The sequence below is a fragment of the Actinia tenebrosa genome, unplaced genomic scaffold (assembly GCF_029948245.1).
Source record: "Actinia tenebrosa isolate PJP-AT-01 unplaced genomic scaffold, QUT_ActTen_1.0 PGA_scaffold13__45_contigs__length_12533684, whole genome shotgun sequence".
Lineage (NCBI taxonomy): Eukaryota > Metazoa > Cnidaria > Anthozoa > Actiniaria > Actiniidae > Actinia > Actinia tenebrosa.
The window spans coordinates 1,197,531-1,215,829 of NW_028292573.1; the positions used below are offsets into that span (position 1 = coordinate 1,197,531).

At 40.5% G+C, this 18,299-nt stretch overlaps 2 protein-coding genes across 2 annotated transcripts; one reads left to right on the top strand and one right to left on the bottom strand.

The window, feature by feature from the left end:
- Window positions 1-560: 560 nt before the first annotated feature.
- On the bottom strand, window positions 561-1,741 carry LOC148911558 (uncharacterized). Its single transcript, XM_089028690.1, has 2 exons — window positions 1,134-1,741; window positions 561-965 (listed from the first exon to the last, which is right to left on the bottom strand). Exons 1-2 carry the CDS (start codon window positions 1,733-1,735, stop codon window positions 608-610), a joined length of 960 nt encoding a protein of 319 aa, XP_088884816.1. The 5' UTR covers window positions 1,736-1,741; the 3' UTR covers window positions 561-607.
- Window positions 1,742-11,414: 9,673 nt separating this feature from the next.
- Window positions 11,415-17,057, top strand: LOC116290873 (uncharacterized). Its single transcript, XM_089029266.1, has 3 exons — window positions 11,415-12,604; window positions 12,955-13,242; window positions 16,861-17,057. The coding sequence occupies exons 1-3, from the start codon at window positions 12,414-12,416 to the stop codon at window positions 17,027-17,029; spliced, it is 648 nt and encodes a 215-aa protein (XP_088885392.1). The 5' UTR covers window positions 11,415-12,413; the 3' UTR covers window positions 17,030-17,057.
- Window positions 17,058-18,299: the final 1,242 nt, after the last annotated feature.

Below are 18,299 nucleotides of genomic sequence, written 5' to 3' on the forward strand. Positions count from 1 at the left end.
TTATCGCCTACCCGAGTGAGACAAAGGATATATATATATAGATAGATATCGATGAAATATGAAGGTAGTCATGACAACAGCGATATCTTCACATGTGACGGATATGATATCTTCACTGTGTAGAATGTACGAAAGTCTAGGACACCGGATAAGTCCTCGTATTTCGCTCATCGATATCTATATAATAAACAGAATATTACATGACCACTTGGAGATACAAATTTTATCTTCTCGTGTTGAATATCTCTCAGTCATTCGCTGCGCTCACTCGTGAGAGATACCATCAACACTCGAAGATAAAATTCGTATCTCCGCGCGCCCATGTAATATCCTCTATGTCAAATAAAGGAGACGACTAATGGATTTTTTAACCTTTATTTCAAGAACAAGACAGCGTAAAATACAGAATATTCAGTGCGTATTAATGATGAAGGTCATTTGCAAAACAAAACTGACTTTTTTATCGTGGCAGATTCAAAAACATTGTTCCCTTTGTGAATGAGGGTTTCAGTGTGAGAATCAGAGAGAATCAGAAAAAAAAACAACAAAAATTCACCCACTACAACTTATGACTGAAACCGGTATTTCAATATATTGAAGCTGTTGTTTAATACGTATTTTGTAAGAAACGCAATCTCCGATTACTCAAAGAAGCGCAGCAATGTATAACGATAGGGAGAAAAGCACGAGGGTGCCTCCAACGTTCAGAAATGCAGCGATACGTTTTAAAGAATCCTATGGCGTGTTCCACTTTAATCCGACAGCTAGTGAGCTCCCTGTTTATCTCCTGTAGTCTTGGGTTTCCATTGACTTGGGCTCTTCTTTTAGGTTTAATCAGAGCAGGATGGGGAGGATAACCGTTGTCAGAAATAATATGGCAGCCAGCAGGTAGATCTAGAGCACACTGCGGACCAATCCTTGGCATCATGTTAAATCCATTAGTGTCGTTGAGATGTCCGGGGAATCTAAAAATGTAGGGAATATAAAACTCAGTAATAAATCTAAAGCAAAACCTGGACGCATAGGCTGGCTTCACACCCACCGGACGAATTTTTAATCGTTCACTTTTATGATATTTCAGCAATAAATATCATTTCCAAGTTTACCAAAATAAAACAGTAGTAAGTACTTACACAGCCGAACAATGAACTATCATCCCATCTGGAGTAACGATGATGTGGCTTGACATGAAGTGTTTCTTTTTGTCGCCTCTATAAAACATTGCCTGTCGTTGAGATGGTCGACATATTGGATGAGTCGTTGCATCAATTATCCCAACACAGGACGGAAATTTTTTCCAGTGCCCCAGCCAACCTCTCCACTCTGCTAAAGCTGGCCAAATGACTTGTCGCGAATATTTCTCAAGTAGAAGAGAAACTATTTCTTGTATTGTTTTGCTTACATATGTAATGTCCACTTTAAACATCATGGCCAGGGTTTGCATTCTAAGATATCTTCTCAGCCAAATAAACACTAGGAGGAGTCTGTTTGTAATATTCAATCTTTGAACTCGTATCCTGCGACGGACTCTGTTGCGACGGTATGTCCTGTCGTGCAATATTATTGACATTCGCATGTCCACAACGACCTCACCAAATGTCTGAAGTGTCTCGCCAGTTAGATACCAGAATTTAATGGGAAAGCTAGCAATGTAATGGTAATAGTCACGGCCTCCATTAGGTTCTGCGATTCCTGTAAGGCCAAGTCGATCAATGACATCATTTGTTTTACACATGTCCAAAACGCGAAAAATACATATCAAGACGAAGAAGATTTGACTGAAAAGATGAAACGGGAAAGCTGGGAAGTCATTCCCGGCATCTCGAAGCTTCAAAAATTGGAGGAGAACAAAGTAAGCAAGAATGAAGAACGTTGGCAAAACCGGAGGCGGCATCTTGTTTAGAGCGGTTGTTGAGAATTAGCTTTTCAGAAGATACAGCGTAGTATTCACGAGACTATATGCAATTCTGCTATCGTGTGTGCCAAAAATGCATATGTAAGAGCATTGTATCGTGCTTGATGACAATAGCGTGAATCTACAATCGAGTAATTTCTCGGCTTCGGATAATTAACCTTGGCAAAAAATAATTAGCACATTATATTGTTCAAAGGTTATAATTTAATTTTTGAACAAGTTGTCACCTCGTGCATGAAGCTCGCTTTAATGCATGACACAATAATGAGAAATAGTGCGAAAAAGATCTGATGCTGACGCAGGTAGGACTTTGTCAAAGGAGGTTCATATTTTGTAATGACACCATAATAGGGGGTGTAATTGTTTACACAGCTTTTAGGATTTCTTATTTTTTCTCTGTTTTGTGCAATATATGAAAGAAACTACACATTTTTTTTCAAGTGTAAGTCTGAGAGGCTCAAAGGTATGTTCACACTTAATTCTGTATAAATACAGCCTGGAGTTCATGTGTGTGGTTGAAGTTTCTTGGCTCCATGGAGGGAAGAAACATATTTCTCGAAGCTGCTTTTGCGGGAGAGCCTGTAGTGAATCCAGAAGACCAAGGAGACAAAGAATTGGAAAGGCTGGAAAGGATTTTCTTTACGCCAAAGACCAGGCAAAAGCGAAAAGCAGACCGCGATAAAGGCAAGTCTAGCAAATCTGAAATAAAATCCAAAAACAGAAACCTCGAGCTACAGCTGGTAAGGGAAGCAGTGAGCAAAGTTGGATGTCTTCCCAAACGGGTACTTAGTTACGTTGAACTTATGGCCGACCAGCTCGGTCCTGTCGAAAAGGCCTACTATACATCCATTGGCAAGGGAACAGGGCCAACTAAACAGACGGCACTTAGGCGAATAGGAAGAAAAATAAAAGAATGGCAAGTCTCGGGGTAATTTCTTGATATACCAATTGATCATTCTGACTATAAATTCTTATTACTTTTAGTATTAATGTAGCTAATGAACTTGGTTTTTCCTTAATTTTTTAGCAACGACAAACCATCAGTAAAAGACCCGGAGGATGTATACGAGAGTAGTTGTAGTGAAGAATCTTCGCCGATGGACATCAAAAACGATGCAAAGTGTACCTCGAAAAGAAAAGCAGACTATGGAAGGGACGGCCTTTATCTTGTTGGGGAAGATGAAAAAAGTAAAGCCTCTGATGCCAGAAAGTACACGGAGACCACAACCAAAACGGAACGTTCAAGATTTCTTAGTGAATTTGAAGATGATGAATTGATTGCAGAGGAGGAAAAAGATGAGATGCTATCCATCAGTTTCATTGCCGTCATCGATATTATGTTCTTACGTAAGGCTTCAGAATAAGCACGAGGGAGTACGGCTCTTTTGAGTAATTTTCGGGTTGGGGTTGTGGGTCAGACCTAAAGTTATTTTTCATATATTCTTGCCTATACCATCTAAGGCTGAGTGAAAGGATTTAAAAGGCTGAATTATAAATTTTGGATCCATACCATAGTTGACAAGTTGAAACTTCGGGGTTAGTTGGCTAGTTGGCACGTAACACTCGTCGGGTATCTTTTCGGGTGTACAAACTGGAGTTTTTCGGCGTTTCCTGGTATCTTTTAGGGTATCGAAGTAAGACTCCTATCGATATCCCTTTTTTGCACTTTAAAATTAGTTTAGCCGCTATAACTGACATCAAATGCACAATTTAACAGCCAGTTTGTAATTTTTATGTTTGTATTTCCTATGGGTTAACATTCTCCCGAAATCATTTTCTATATGCTGAGTAGATTTCCTGAGTAGTAGAGTTTTGAAGCTTTTTACGAGCATATCCAATATTTAATTTGTAGCCCCAATACAACGACTCAACCCGCATTCATCGCACGCGGTGTTATTCATTTAAACGTGGTGTATTCTTGTCCCTATTCTTACAGCTGGAAAAAGAACAGAGAAGAAGGAAAAGAAGAAAAAGAAGAAAGATCAACTAGATGAGCTTATGGCAATGATGCCTACAATGACGGAGGCTGTAACCAAGGCGGCAAAGGCACATGAAAAAGCCGTTTCAAAGTGGCAAGGGTTGTCGATCTCTGACTCTGTGTTATTGTTCACAATAAAGTTTTTCTGTTCTCTTTGTTTGCCTGGCGTAATGTCATTTTAAGTGTTCCTATTTTCCTCACTATTTATTTCTAACATTAGAGTTCACGCACTAAACCCGTGAAACAAATACTAACTTTAAACAATATAAAACTATGATTAAACAAAAGAAAACAAAATATTCGGTATGAATTAATACTAATTAGCACTGAAAATAAGAGAAAAATATCAAATGCCCTTGGCAGGATTCGAACCCACGTCTTCGGTATTCTAGTCCGATGTGTTAACCACTACACTACAAGGACCAACCACGCTGGTAACGCAGCCAGAATATGAAATGTAGGGTATTCGTGAGGATCCCATAGCGATATTTTCTCTATAGATAAGTTGAACACCTTAAATTAGCACTATTTATTGTTCACGGGTTTAGTGCGTGCACACTATCATCGATTATAATTTTATTATCCATGATATAATTTGCTAACTGGAGCGTTTATCCGCCAACGGGAGCTGCCTTGATCCCTTGGAACTTTAAACTGAGAAACCTTAGCATAATGCAATTGATCATGACATGTATTAGAACATAATAACTATTCTATCTCATTAAATATTCATCAGACATCCTGATGACGTCATTAGTATTATTTAAGAGATCATTAAATATTCAAGTATGTCACTTGGCGTGAACCCTACTGGAGAAAGAAATCCATTTATCAAGTAGTTCGTTCACCCAGCAGCGTTTCACTATGATTTCTCCGGCTGAGATTATTGAAGAATTGAATCCAACCGATGTGGTTGTTAGTGTGGCTGATCCACCAACTTTCTCTACCACGTCTCAAGTGCCTTTAAACGTCTCGGCAGCTTTGGCCGTACCGGGGATAGAAGATTCGGTGGTTACGGTGTCTTCGGCGGGAGCGCCACGTTCTTCTGTGGGAAAGTCTTTAAACCAAACTGAAACTCAGCAGGTTTCGGAGGTATGTTTTGCCGAGCTGCACTTAGTTTTATCTTTGTCAGTGTATATCTCAGTTTTGGCACGGTCATACGCGTATGTTCATCAGTAGCTACTCCCTGGCCATGTGCTGTCTTATGTTTAATTTTAATAATATCTTTGGGTTTCACCTTAGCTATTTCTAGTATGGTTGTGTTTTATATTTATGGGTTTTATATTTATTGGAATGTTTTACACTATACGTTTAGGTCACAAGCGTTGGTTATTTAAGTTTTAGTCCTATTTGCATGTTTAATTGTTTCGTTGTTTTCGTTCTATTGTTTTGCTACATATGGTGTGCTTCTTGCGTGCATATCTTGTCTCGCTTGCTTATTGTTCTATTTTATGCTGTGCATCGTTAATTTTATAAAATATTGGGATTAATTGGTTGTGCGGACCAGTACCCGATACGGGTCACAAATTTAGTGATAAATAGCTTTACACACAGTTTTGTCCCGAAAGGTCGGGTAGAGGTTATATAATAAAATAATAATTAAAAAAAAACAAAAACAAAAACAAAAAACAAGGCCTGGACCCGGAAGGCCGGGTAGAATCAACTTCAGAGGCCGCTAACCCGAAAGGTCGGGTAGAGATTAAGTTAACGAAAGGACTGAACCCGAGAGGTCGGGTATGAGTTAAATGTAGTTGGCACATTGAGAGGGAAAAATAACTTGGCAAAGTGTCTCAAATGTAAAGTAATAGTTCTTTCTTGATCCTCTGCTATAGATAGAGAAATTAAGGAAAGAACTTGAGGAGATGAAGAAAAAAGCGGGTGTTAACACGGTAGATGGGGCGATAAGTTCTCTACAGGCTTTGGTGGGTCGCCCAACGGCTTTATTCGATGCTTATGCCGCGATAGCGGCTTTGGAAGAGGTTGTCTATACGGCACAAAAGCTAAATGACGAGAGGGCTACAAAATTTAATATCATCTTGCGAAAGTGTCGCCCACTTGTGGTAGAGCTGTCTTTACAACCAATCTTGACTACGTTGGTAGCAAGTAAAGAAGAAGCGGAAATAGCTAAGACGATCGATAAGGCTATAAGGCTTCAAAACCCGACTCAGGTGGCCCAGGTAGCTCAAGTACCACTTTCTGTTCTGACACCGCCATTCCGCTTTCCCGCTGCTGGGCGAACGACTAGGGCTACAGCACCGTATTCCCGTCGTAACCGAGGCCCGAGGAGGTGTTTTGTCTGTAACGCGGAGGGGCACATTGCACGATTTTGCCCCACTAATTCACTTAATGTAAAGCGCCGCTAGGTGGCACTAGGTTCGAATTGATTTGTGAGAACGGACTTTGCGAGGAAATGGATGATCGAATGAAATAATGCGTATATTACTTTACTGCATAAACAAGTTGCATCAGATATTTTGTTTTGTTTTGTTCTTTGTTTTATTTTGCTTTGTTTTGTTTTAACTCGGGAAAAGGACCTCCCGCAAGCGTATTGCCCATTAGGGCATGCCCTTGAGCCCGCTTTAGCGAGCTGTGTGGTGGTCGCCTTTTTCCTGGGCTTGGGTAAAAATTTCACCTTACTCTCGTTTTACGATCTTATTTACAGTTGGCAATAGTTTTCAACCCCTTGTGTGTAGAGGGAACAGCCCACGATAAAGAGATTAGATGGGTCCAAGCGGATGGAAGCCCAAGTTCAGGAAGGGTGACTAGCACTTCCAGTGCTGTGCTCGCTGACATAGACCGAGTGATAAGTGGGGAAAAAGCGGATTTCGGCATGCTTCAGTTTCGTGACCCTGAAAGCTTCAGGGCGGGGGAGATTCATAGGCATATCCCGATGTGGGGAAAAATCTTGGAGAACAACACAGTAGGTGACCAGATCCTACGATGGCTCCAAAATGGAGTGAACGTTAAATATTTTATACAACCATTTAAGGGAATTTTTAAAGGCATCAAGTGCGACTCGCCATCGCCCCCTAGACAAATGCTCAAAAATCATCGATCTTGTGACTGATTTCAAGAATTTATCTCGATAACTCTCGCTGATCGCATCCGTTCAGGCGCTGTTCGGACTTGGGGCGAGGTTGGGAAGGTCGATCCCCCTTGGCTGGTCTTACCTTTAACGGTCGAACCTAATAAGCCTCGTTTGTGCGTGGACGCAAGATTCCTAAACTTGTGGATGAGGGATACGCCTTTCAAGCTCGACACCCTGGTGTCAGTCCCCCAGTTTGCGTACCCTGGTTCATACCTTTCGAAGATAGATGACAAATCGGGGTATGATCATGTTCTTCTGTCAGAGGACTCCCAACAGTACTTTGGGGTCGAGTGGAAGGAGTGGTGGCTTGTTGGAACCACACTCCCGTTCGGTTGGAAAAACTCTCCGTTCGTCTACCAGTCCATTGGTCTAAGTTCAACCACATTCCTCCGGGAAAGAGGCATCACTCTTGCCTATACATCGATGACCGGTTGTTAGGCGAAATCTATAGTGAGGAGGGAAGATGGTCTCGCTGTTTGGAGATAAGAGATGATGACTTTAGCCGGGAAGCGGCGGTGGCGGCGTTGTACGTGACTTGCGCAGTGTTGTTAGGTTTAGGCTATTTTCTTGGCCTTAAGAAGTGCATACTTTTACCCACTGTCAAAATTCAATTTCTCGGAATGATCATTGATACACAGGCGCAAGCATTCTCAGTCCCACGAGATAAGCGTGTTAAGTTTGCAGAGTTACGAGAGGCCATCTCATCGTGCAAAGAGTCGACGTCTCTGAAATCTATACAAAGACTTATGGGAAAATGCTCATCGTTTTCTTTGGCATTCCCCGGGGCTAGATTTTACATTAGAGAAATGGCTGCGTCCATCGGGAAGGCAAATCGTGGCTCAGAGGTGACTTTATCAAGGGATCTAAGGAAGGAGATAGAATTCTGGCCATTCTTAGACTCCTGGAACAGGTTCATCCCTTGGAGACAAGAGAGACATGTGTCGCTTAAGGATGTCAACTGATGCTTCCTCTTTCCGCTGGGCTGCAACATTGCATCTTGCCTCCGGTGACGAAGAGCTAGGCGATTACTGGAGCGAGGATTTGCGCAAGGAGCATATTAATGTGAAGGAATTTTACGCTGTGTTGCAAGCGATTAGGTCTCTTCCCGACTCAGTCACTGACTGCAGGGTAGATGTGAATGTCGACAACCAGGTGACCCTAAATATCTGGCAGGGACGTCGCCCCAAGTCACTCAAGTTAACAGAGGTGGCTCGCCAACTGTTTCACGCGACCACGGAAAGAAACTTATCACTCCATATGGTTTACGTTCCTTCAGGTGCTAACCCGGCTGATTATTTCTCCCGTCATCTTTCACACTTAGATGCTATGCTTTCCCCAAGTGGCTGGGATGCTGTGCAGCGGGCGTTTGGAGGGCCAGAGGGTCATAATCTGGATTTAATGTCACTTGACTCCAACGTTCAGAAAGATTATCAGGGCACACCGTTGCGTCATTTTACGCCATTCCCAACGCCCCTTTCAGGAGGGGTGAATGTTTTCACCCAGGATCTCACAATTTGCGACGGAGAACGAGTAAATGCGTACGTTTTCCCGCCTTTTTCGCTAGTCGGTCCTTTATTGCGACTGATACGGTCTTCTAAGGCTACGGTTACGATGGTGGTGCCAAAGCTCTCACCTTTACCCATATGGTGGCCTGTAATTAATTCAATGTCCAGGGGAAAGCTGAAGTTAGCACAGAAAGGTAGCCTAGATACTGTACAATTTCCTTCTAAACAGGGTTTTCAGCTACAAAGACTTCAAACCGAGCTTTGGGTGTTCCACGTAGGGCCATGCTAATTTATGCCCTCCCTTTCATTTAGGCCCTTCCTCTGGTTCCACGATTATTCGTTCCAGCGGTCTCCTGCCCTGAATGCAGCTACCCCAATGACAGGGACTTTCATTTCTGCCAGAGGTGTGGATATAGACGGCGAGTACAGATAGTGAACCGTCGGCAATGCCTAAAAGCAACTATTAACTGGGAGGAGATTCTTCGAAGGAAACAAGCCTTAGTTGAAAGGGCAAGTTCTACCCCTTACTCTAGACAGAAGACAGCCCTGGAGGCCGAATTTTCGGCATTCTTAGGACAGGCAGTCCCTCCGACAAATTTAACTTGTGCGACACCGGATGATATCATTAATTTTTTAATTTGGAAAGATACTTTTGGCAAAACTGTGGTGCATAAAGATATCTGCTCACATTTTGGCGACAAACGAGACTCATCTTGCGCATGCCCAAGAAGGTTAGCTTTTACCACGGTTGATACTTTAATTGGCAAACTCCGCTCGATCTTTAATCAACTGGGCAGAAATTGTGATGAATCTACTCTGCCTGGTTATGGGAATCCTGCGTCAGATGTAAAGGTCAAGAAATACCTTTCGCTGGTTCGGGAGGAGCAGTTACAGGCAAGAACACTACCCTCGCAAGCGCAACCACTATTTCTCAGTGATTTAGCCGCAATCGCAAGGAAAATTCTGGAACATCTTAAAAGAGAATCGAATACGTCAAGTCAGTTGTATATTTATGCTCGGGATCAAGCTTTCTTTAAAGTACAGTTTTTTGCTGGTGACAGAGCGGGGGATTTGGGTCGGACGAAGTCCAAAGAATTGTTGTATTCCCCTGGTAAAGAGATGTTGGTGTTTAATCACATGATAACAAAATCGCTGCGGGACGGAAGTTCTAATCTATTTGCTCTTAAGAGGTATAAGGACCCCGGTCTTTGTCCGGTTGTCGCTCTCGAAGTTTATATGAAGATGTGCGCCTATTTAAAGATCCCCATAAGACTGGGTTATTTGTTCAGGCCGACTAGTCCATCTGGAGAGGTTTTACCGGCCCCTTTCGACTCTTCTGCTGCTCAGGCTAGACTTTCCACCTATGTCAGAGGCATGAAGGAAACATTTAAAGGCCGTCATGCTACATTACACGGATTACGAAGTGGATGCGCTATATCGTTGGCTTTGTCGGGAGCGGACATGCAGGCGATAATGGGTCATGTCGGCTGGAAAACGATTACCACGGCGCAACATTATGTTAAACTCCAACAATTCATGTCCACTGATGGAGTCGGCGATATCTTGTCGAGATTGCCTGAAAACTTGAGTGATGCTTATAGCGCTAGGAATGCAATGCAAGGGTTTACTCAAGTGCTTTAAGTTAATGAGCATAAGTTTTGGGTAGATATGTTTACAGCATTGTAAGGGCTAATTCACTAGCTCGATCTATGTCGTAGGTGCAAATTAGAAAATGTGGCCATCCCCTCTAGTGGCCAATATAAGCGCTTGTCAGAGGTCTGGGTTAGTTTTCGTTGCATCTGTATAACTTTATTTTGGGGATGAGTTTGGGAAAACATTGGGTGATATAAGTAGAAGATATAAGGCTGGGGGAATTATTGGTGATAAGGTTGGGTAGGTGTTCTATGATAAAAGGTTTGGCATTTCGATCGATTGTGCTATGACCGAGATATATGATTTGTGAACAAAGGTTATTATCGAGACAACGAGGACAGGGGTGACTCTCCATATCTTAATTAATGTTAATGAGTAAGCAGGATGGATTATGTACTATTCTATCTCATTAAATATTCATCAGACATCCTGATGACGTCATTAGTATTATTTAAGAGATCATTAAATATTCAAGTATGTCACTTGGCGTGAACCCTACTGGAGAAAGAAATCCCCCTCCCACCCACCCTTCCTGCTTACTCTTAGGTTTATCCCTGCGAGTTTGTTGCTCGTCAGGGGTGACTCTCCATATCTTAATTAATGTTAATGAGTAAGCAGGATGGATTATGTACTATACGAACAGCTAAACAACAAAATCGTGAAAGTGCACAAGAAAACCATAATATTTTTATTATTGGTATTTTTCGTCGCTTGGGAAAATAAACCTTCAGAAGACACTAATTCCATAGTTTTCTTTCGTGCTTGTTTGTCTTTTCACTTTCTGTGCATGAATGTTCAGGGGATTCGGCAAAATCGTTCTACTGCGGCGCGTGTATGCATAACAATAGATGACTTAAGTGGGTCAAAACCAGACATGAGACAAATGTCCTATACATAAAAGGTCTACTGTTGTGCATGTTTAAGCAATAGAAGAATGCGCTTTTTGCTTAATTTATAAAGAATGTCTAATTGTACACTAGTTGTAAACTGGTATAGCGAAATAAAATGTTTTGTCTGGTTTTGTTCAATTATCACTTCGTCCCTAAAAACTTGACCGCAACTATACCGGAATGCACATATATAACGCACTTTATCTAACAATGCTATTGTTCTGATATCTCATTACTTCAAAAATCGTTTTTCAAAGTGGTACCGCAAAGTGCATAAGACATTTGTCCTAAAAATAAAAGGTCTAATCAGGCTGACAGTTTTGAAAGTATTTTAAAGTAGAGTGCAAATAATATACCCTTGAAATAGTTAGGATTAAATAGGAGATAGTCTAGTTAGCGCTTAATGAGACAAAACATAGGAATTCAGTGAGGCATGACAAGGGCACGGGCGTTTACTAGAGTAACAACTCAATACGCAAATGAACGTTTTTCTAACAAGTTTATTAAATTGAGCTAAGAATCAAGACACAAGGCGCACATTTAATTCTGCAGTAAATCATGACACAAACAGACCCAGTACGCAAATGAACGTGTTTTCTACCATTTCTATTTGTTTTATCGCGCTAAAGATCAAGACAATATTCATTTGTAAACTAAAGCAATTTAAATCAAGGCTCAAACAACTATAGCTAAAAAAGACCAAGTACGCAAATGAACGCCATTTTTGCTTCTGCCCGCAGTGTGGACAATTAATGAAGAAAAACTATCGTCGTTTGTAATTTAGCTTTAAGAACGAAAAAGCAATGACTTAAACACTAGACAATTTGAAGATTATACAGTCATCAGTTGAATATCAAGTCATAAAACAAGAATCAAGCTCACTTGTTTGTTTAACAGATACGAATTCGAAAATGCGAACATGTCAAATTATACGAAGGAAAAGCATGTACAATAGACCTTTTTGCTTTATCGGTATTTTCAAAATCCGTGCACCCTAGAACAAAGGGTGATAATTATTTGCCCGTGGAATGTGGTTTTCTTTGTTTAAGATATAATTGATATGCGTAAACCCTGGTGAACGAGCACTTGTACGGTGTTGTGTTTGGACGAAAGAAAGCTTTATAATGGACGGTTTCTACGAATATTCTTTATTCCCTCAGGTAAAGTATATTTTTCTTGAACGGTCATTATTGATATTATTACAAACCACTTTTAACTATGTACGAACGTTAACCATTTACTCCATAAGTACACAATAAATAGTCAGCTTGATTCAATACCAAAGTCACCCGGATAGCACAGAAATAAGATTATATCTCTCCCTTCTGTCTTCTTGCAGACTTCGCAGTGCGTCGGAAACGAAAGATCCTATGTCAGAGCATCGATGGGAGAAGACAACCTAGTGCTAGAGGCTGCAAACATCTATGGGAGAAACGACTATCAAAAAATAATTCAACACGTGGAAAACAGGATGTTCCAACTACCGTTGCTAACAAAAAACTTTTACAGGACTTCGAAGTTTGCCCAAAAACGAGAGAGAGTATACAGAAGGTTGAAGCAGTTAATTGATTCTAGGTAAACATAACAGTACTAGTACACCTACACACTGAATCTGTATGGCCTGCAGTGGTTTTCACTAGCAGCGCGGCAAACGCAAGCATTAGCTAGGGTTAATTTCAGAGTGAAAACGGGACGTTTATAAGCGCAAGTTCACTATATTTACTAGTGCACAAGCAAAAGCCCTAGCGTAAGAAATAAGGCAAAGTTTTGCTATCTTGCGCTTGCGTTATCGCAGCGTTGGGCGGTTTTCACTACGAAATAAGGTCTCTTGCGTTGCGCTTGCGTCGCTAGTGAAAACCGGCCTTATAAATTATGATCGTTCATTCACACTACAAATGTTTGTTGTTGTTTTTGTTTTTGTGAAGGAAAACCATAGAGGATAAATGGATACCAGCCCGCGTTACAAATGTAACAGCACCAACTGCCACAGTCCCACGAATGTCTGCGACTTCAACTGTAGTGCGCGAAATTGAGAAGCAGGATTCTCGCTACTTGTATTCCATGCAGGAAACTGGTTCAAATGCAAGCCCAATGTCCATTGTGGCAGCTTCAAGAACAGCGGACATAAAGTACAGAAAAGAGGCTGAAAAGAGGAAAAGAGAAGAACAGGAAGACGTCGATACCGAAGAAGATCAACCAAAGAAAAGGCAGAGGTAAAAACCGAGCCGGCTAAGATTAATTATTGGCTAAAGTCCAAGCAGTGCTTTTGGGGTTTTTAAGACAATGATTACCTACGATAAGAATATATCAGGAGTAAAGACTTCAATTTTAGGACTTAATTGGTACCGCAAAGTGGGAAAGAAAATATTATATTGCCACAAAGATTTTTTAAATTTCCGACGAGAACCGTACCACGCCCTTTGATATGGTTTCATGTGGACCATGAAAGGCAAAGGCACGTTTCTAATTGCTCTCTGGATTTCAAGCTTTTTCTACCCCTACGTTGTTCTATACAACGCTAGAAGCAACCAAAGATTAAATAATACTACCGGGACTCTTCCAGGATCAAATATTATTGGAGAAAATGAAATAGTGATTGGCTTTCTGGATCCGGAAAATCAGCTCCACGCTGCTAGCCAAGCAATATGGCGGATCAACACACGTGTTATATCGAAGGTGAAAAGGTCGAAATCATCAACCCCCTTTTACAGTAACTCCGTTTCAAGCTTTCATCAGGTACTAAAACTGATACATGACATAGAAGTGAATCCAGGTCCACAGTCTTCATGTGCCAAACGACGGAGGAAGAAAACTAATGTCACCATAGCCCACTTGAATGTACGCTCCCTGAAGTCGCGCGAAAACTTTCACTTGGTCGCCCAAACAATCACAGAAAGTAAATATGACATATTTACGATATCCGAATCCTGGCTGGACCCCTCTACGTGCAATGCAGACATCAACATCCCTGGATATCTGCTGTTTAGACAGGACCGTGGAGCGCATAAAATCGGCGGTGGACTAGTCGTTTATGTCAAAGATAACTACAAAGCTTCCACCATAGAGCATATATCAACAGTATCCGAAACGAACTTCCAACAACTCTGGCTAAAATGACAATGCAAGAAACTTAAATCACTTGTGCTATGCACAGTCTACAGGCCTCCTAGTACACCGATCAGCTTCCTCGAAGACTTGACCACAACTTTCATAGACTCCCAACTACTGGGACTTGACACAATAATAATTGGAGATACAAATACGAACATGCTGGGAGACTGCCCCGATGGCCGTGCTTTAACTAACTTCTGTTCTACTTTCAATTTACTTCAACTTGTAAAGGAACCCACAAGAATCACTGACACATCACAAACTTTAATAGATGTAGCCCTGACAACTAACAAGAACATTATTGATGTTTGCGAAGTCAAAACCTCAACAATTAGCGATCATAACTTAATATTGTTGACTCTCACATTGGAGGCACCAAAACCACGGGCTTCATATATCACGACAAGAAGCTACAAAAATTACAATCCACATAAATTCGTCCAAGACTTGGCTAAGGTTCCTTTTCATGTTGTTAATATTTTCGACGATTTTGATGACCAAATTGATTCATTCAATTGCTTATTCTCTGGGGTTCTCAATGAACATGCACCTATTAAGGTGACAAAAATAAAATCAAGACCAAACCCCTACATTACACCTGAAATACGTCAGCTCATGAAAACACGCAATCAATGGCACAAAAGTGCAATCAAGACAAAGGATAAACTACACTGGAATGCATACCGCTTCTTTAGACAGGAAGTCAAGCGGGAAATCCGTATCGCCGAAAAACAACATGTACGTTCCGAACTTCAAAAGAGTAAAGGAAATACAAACTCAATTTGGAAGGTTATAAATCGCTGCCTTCCCAGAGAAAGACCCCTTTTGGCTTCAACTGAAGACCCTGCCATCCAGGCTAACAAGTTCAACGAGTACTACACCACTGTTGGCCAGTCTACAGCTGCCAAAGCGAAAGCTCTCTCAAAAGAACATGATCTCGGTGTCCCCGATACACTGCCTATACCTGCTTTAAACTTCAGTATCAACCTTACTTCACAGTTTGACTTCAGACCAGTTAAAGAAGAAGACGTTTTGAATATCATCACCGCTATGCCCTCAAATAAAGCTCCAGGAATAGACAGAATATCCGCAAGAGTCCTGAAAGACAGCTTACCAGCGATGCTTCCAGTAATTACCACCTTAATCAACAATTCGTTCAATACAAGTACTTTTCCACAGTCGTGGAAACTAGCCGAAGTTATTCCTTGTCCAAAATCTGAAGACTCAGATGATCCATCCAAAACGCGCCCAATATCTTTACTACCAATCATGTCTAAAGTCTGTGAAAGAGCCGCACACTCACAAGTCACCGAGTTCTTAGAAGAAAACCAAATAATATCCCATCTTCAGAGTGGCAACAGAAAACACCATTCCACTGAAACTGCCCTCCTCTACTTTACAGATGAAATATTAAAAAACATGGATGATAGTATTCGACACGACATTCTCCTGTCAAAGCTTCAAAGTATGGGAACTTCTAACACTGCTATGGCATGGTTTGAGAGCTACTTGTCCCATCGGAAACAAGTGGTGAGGATAGACAATACTTTATCTGACGCTCGCTCTCTTATCTTTGGCGTACCTCAAGGGACAATTCTCTCACCAGTTCTGTTTACTCTATATGTCAATGAGCTTCTATCTATCCCAAAGCATTGTCAAGTAATGAGTTATGTCGACGATACGAAGCTTTTTCTTGCCTTACCCTCGAAAGAAATCGACAAAGCTATCCCTGCTCTAAATGAAGATCTGAAAGAAATTGCAAAGTGGTGCTGCATGAACTCGCTTCTCATCAACCCAGATAAGACAAAAATACTAACTATTGGTGTACCGCAGCTCACAAAAACTTTACCATCACTCAAAGCAACACTGTTAGGAAAAGAGATCGAAGCCGTTCCTGTCGCTAAAGACTTGGGAGTTATTATCGATAGTTGCCTAAGTTACAACGAACATACAACAAAAACTGTTTCAAACTGTTTTTTTAAACTAAATAGAATCAATAGAATTAAACACTTATTAGACAGAAAGACAATATTATTACTCATGAACTCATTTATATTTACTAAATTATTCTATTGCTCTACAATATGGAGCAATACCACTAGGGCAAATAAAGCCAAACTGCAACTGGTGCAAAATTACGCGGCAAGGATAGTCCTTGGCCTCAGGAAATATGATCACATATCCAAAGGGATTAAGTCTCTTAAGTGGCTTAATATAGAAGATAAGTTATTTTTCAATGATTGTGTAATGGTACATAAATGCCTTCACAATCAAACACCTAATTACCTCACTCAGAAGTTTATATATAGATCTCGAATCCACACTAGATCGACCAGATTCAATGGGGATCTGAATCTGCCCAAATGTAGACTAGCTACGGGCCAACGTTCTTTCCCGTTCCGCGGAGCTAAAATTTGGAACGGTCTCCAGAAAGACTTAAAATGTATAACTGACTCTAAAATTTTTAGAAAACGACTTTTTAATTATTTAGTTTCAATAAAGTAGTTTAATTTACATATTGATTATAATTGTATATACTTATATTTATATTCTTATATTTTATATTCTTATAATAGTATCATTTATATTAGTGTTATATTATATTTATCTATATTGTTGCTGAAAAGCCTTCTAAAAAGGAGCCTCAATAAATGTATGTATGTATGTATGTATATGTTCTTTCAAATCGTCGTCTAATGATAGGTGCTATTCTATTTCAGTATGAAAGACCTCAGGAAAGAAAATCAAAAAATGATGAATGAGACCCTAAAAACCTTTCCAACTATGATGATGTCAATGATGGAGATGATGGAAAGGGAGCGAAAAGAAGATCTTGACTTTAAAAAATTCATGATGAAACAAATGTCAAAGGGTTCAGATGATGAGTAATACAATAATGAAATAATATTTCATGAATAGTTTCAGTTTTAAAAATACTTGCTAATGCTCTACATAGCATAGTGTAATAGTTTAAGTTTTAAATGATATAAATGTAATATATATTTATTTATTTCGTAGTCAAGAGAAAGAGCCAATAAACATGATTGTAACATGATACAATAATAGCATATGTAATCCTCTCGCAGTCAAGAGAAAGAACCAATAAACATGATTGTCTTCGCTGAGTGTACAGTGTCTATTTACAAATCTGACAGAAATCGTTTTCTCCTCGTTGATAAAAAACAAACAGTTATGACAATTACAGGCTGGAAGGCTCTTCTATGACGATAAACGTCAGTAATAGATACACCTTAAGATCTCCAATACTATGCTCCACAGAAGAACGAAAAAAGCTCAGGTCGCTATTCATTAATCGTCTCATTGGATGCCCTACGAGACGTGGTGCTCTCCACGGTGTTATTAAAGGAGGAACGTCCGGAAAACCTCCGTCGGCTAAGAGCTTTCCCCATGCAGGAAACGGCATTCCTGCTCCACCAATAAGGAGGACGGTATGATATACACCGGCATCATTCATGTGACCTGGGTACCTGATCAAACAAAACTCAATATTAAAAAGAAATGGGGTGAAAACCCGCGTAAAAGCACCTACATATTTTGATTAATGTTTAATGTTGAGGTAGACTGATTTGCAATTTAGGCTACGTTGGTACCAATTAATATAAATATGTGCTGCATATGAAAGGGATCGATTTAGTTTATATTACAAAAAAGATATACTTCGGTAAAAATGAGGGACAAGTGCATGGAATGACGTCATTAGCGTACGGTGTACTCACACAAAACTAATCGAAAATCGATGCGAAGAAATTGCGCGGGCATCTAGCGTATATGGCGTTAAATATGCACTATTGAAAAATGATATTTTAGGCGAGGTTTGTAGACCTTGTAGACTTTTGTTCATTTTTCATGTACGTCCGTTACGCATTGATAATACGTACCCTGCCCTTACGTAAACAGGAAGCCCGTCTGTGTTAACGATGACGATGGTAGCCAAGAAATGTGCTTTCTTATCGCCACGATAATAGGTCGCTTGCCTCACAGATGGTCTCCATATTCGATGTATGGTACAGTCTATAGCACCCACTGCATTAGGAAAAGTATTCCAGCTATTCCTAAATGTTGCCCACTCGGCAGCATTTGGCCATCGAATTTGATCTCTTAAGATGTACCATACTATGGGAATGATGTGATGAACTTC

Coding starts and splice junctions, on each gene's coding strand:
- LOC148911558 (XM_089028690.1), bottom strand. CDS start 1,735: ATGTGTAAAACAAATGATGTCATTGATCGACTTGGCCTTACAGGAATC. Junction 966..1,133: donor ATAGTTCATTGTTCGGCTGT/GTAAGTACTTAC, acceptor CTACATTTTTAG/ATTCCCCGGACATCTCAACG.
- LOC116290873 (XM_089029266.1), top strand. CDS start 12,414: ATGGGAGAAGACAACCTAGTGCTAGAGGCTGCAAACATCTATGGGAGA. Junction 12,605..12,954: donor AAGCAGTTAATTGATTCTAG/GTAAACATAACA, acceptor GTTTTTGTGAAG/GAAAACCATAGAGGATAAAT. Junction 13,243..16,860: donor CAACCAAAGAAAAGGCAGAG/GTAAAAACCGAG, acceptor ATTCTATTTCAG/TATGAAAGACCTCAGGAAAG.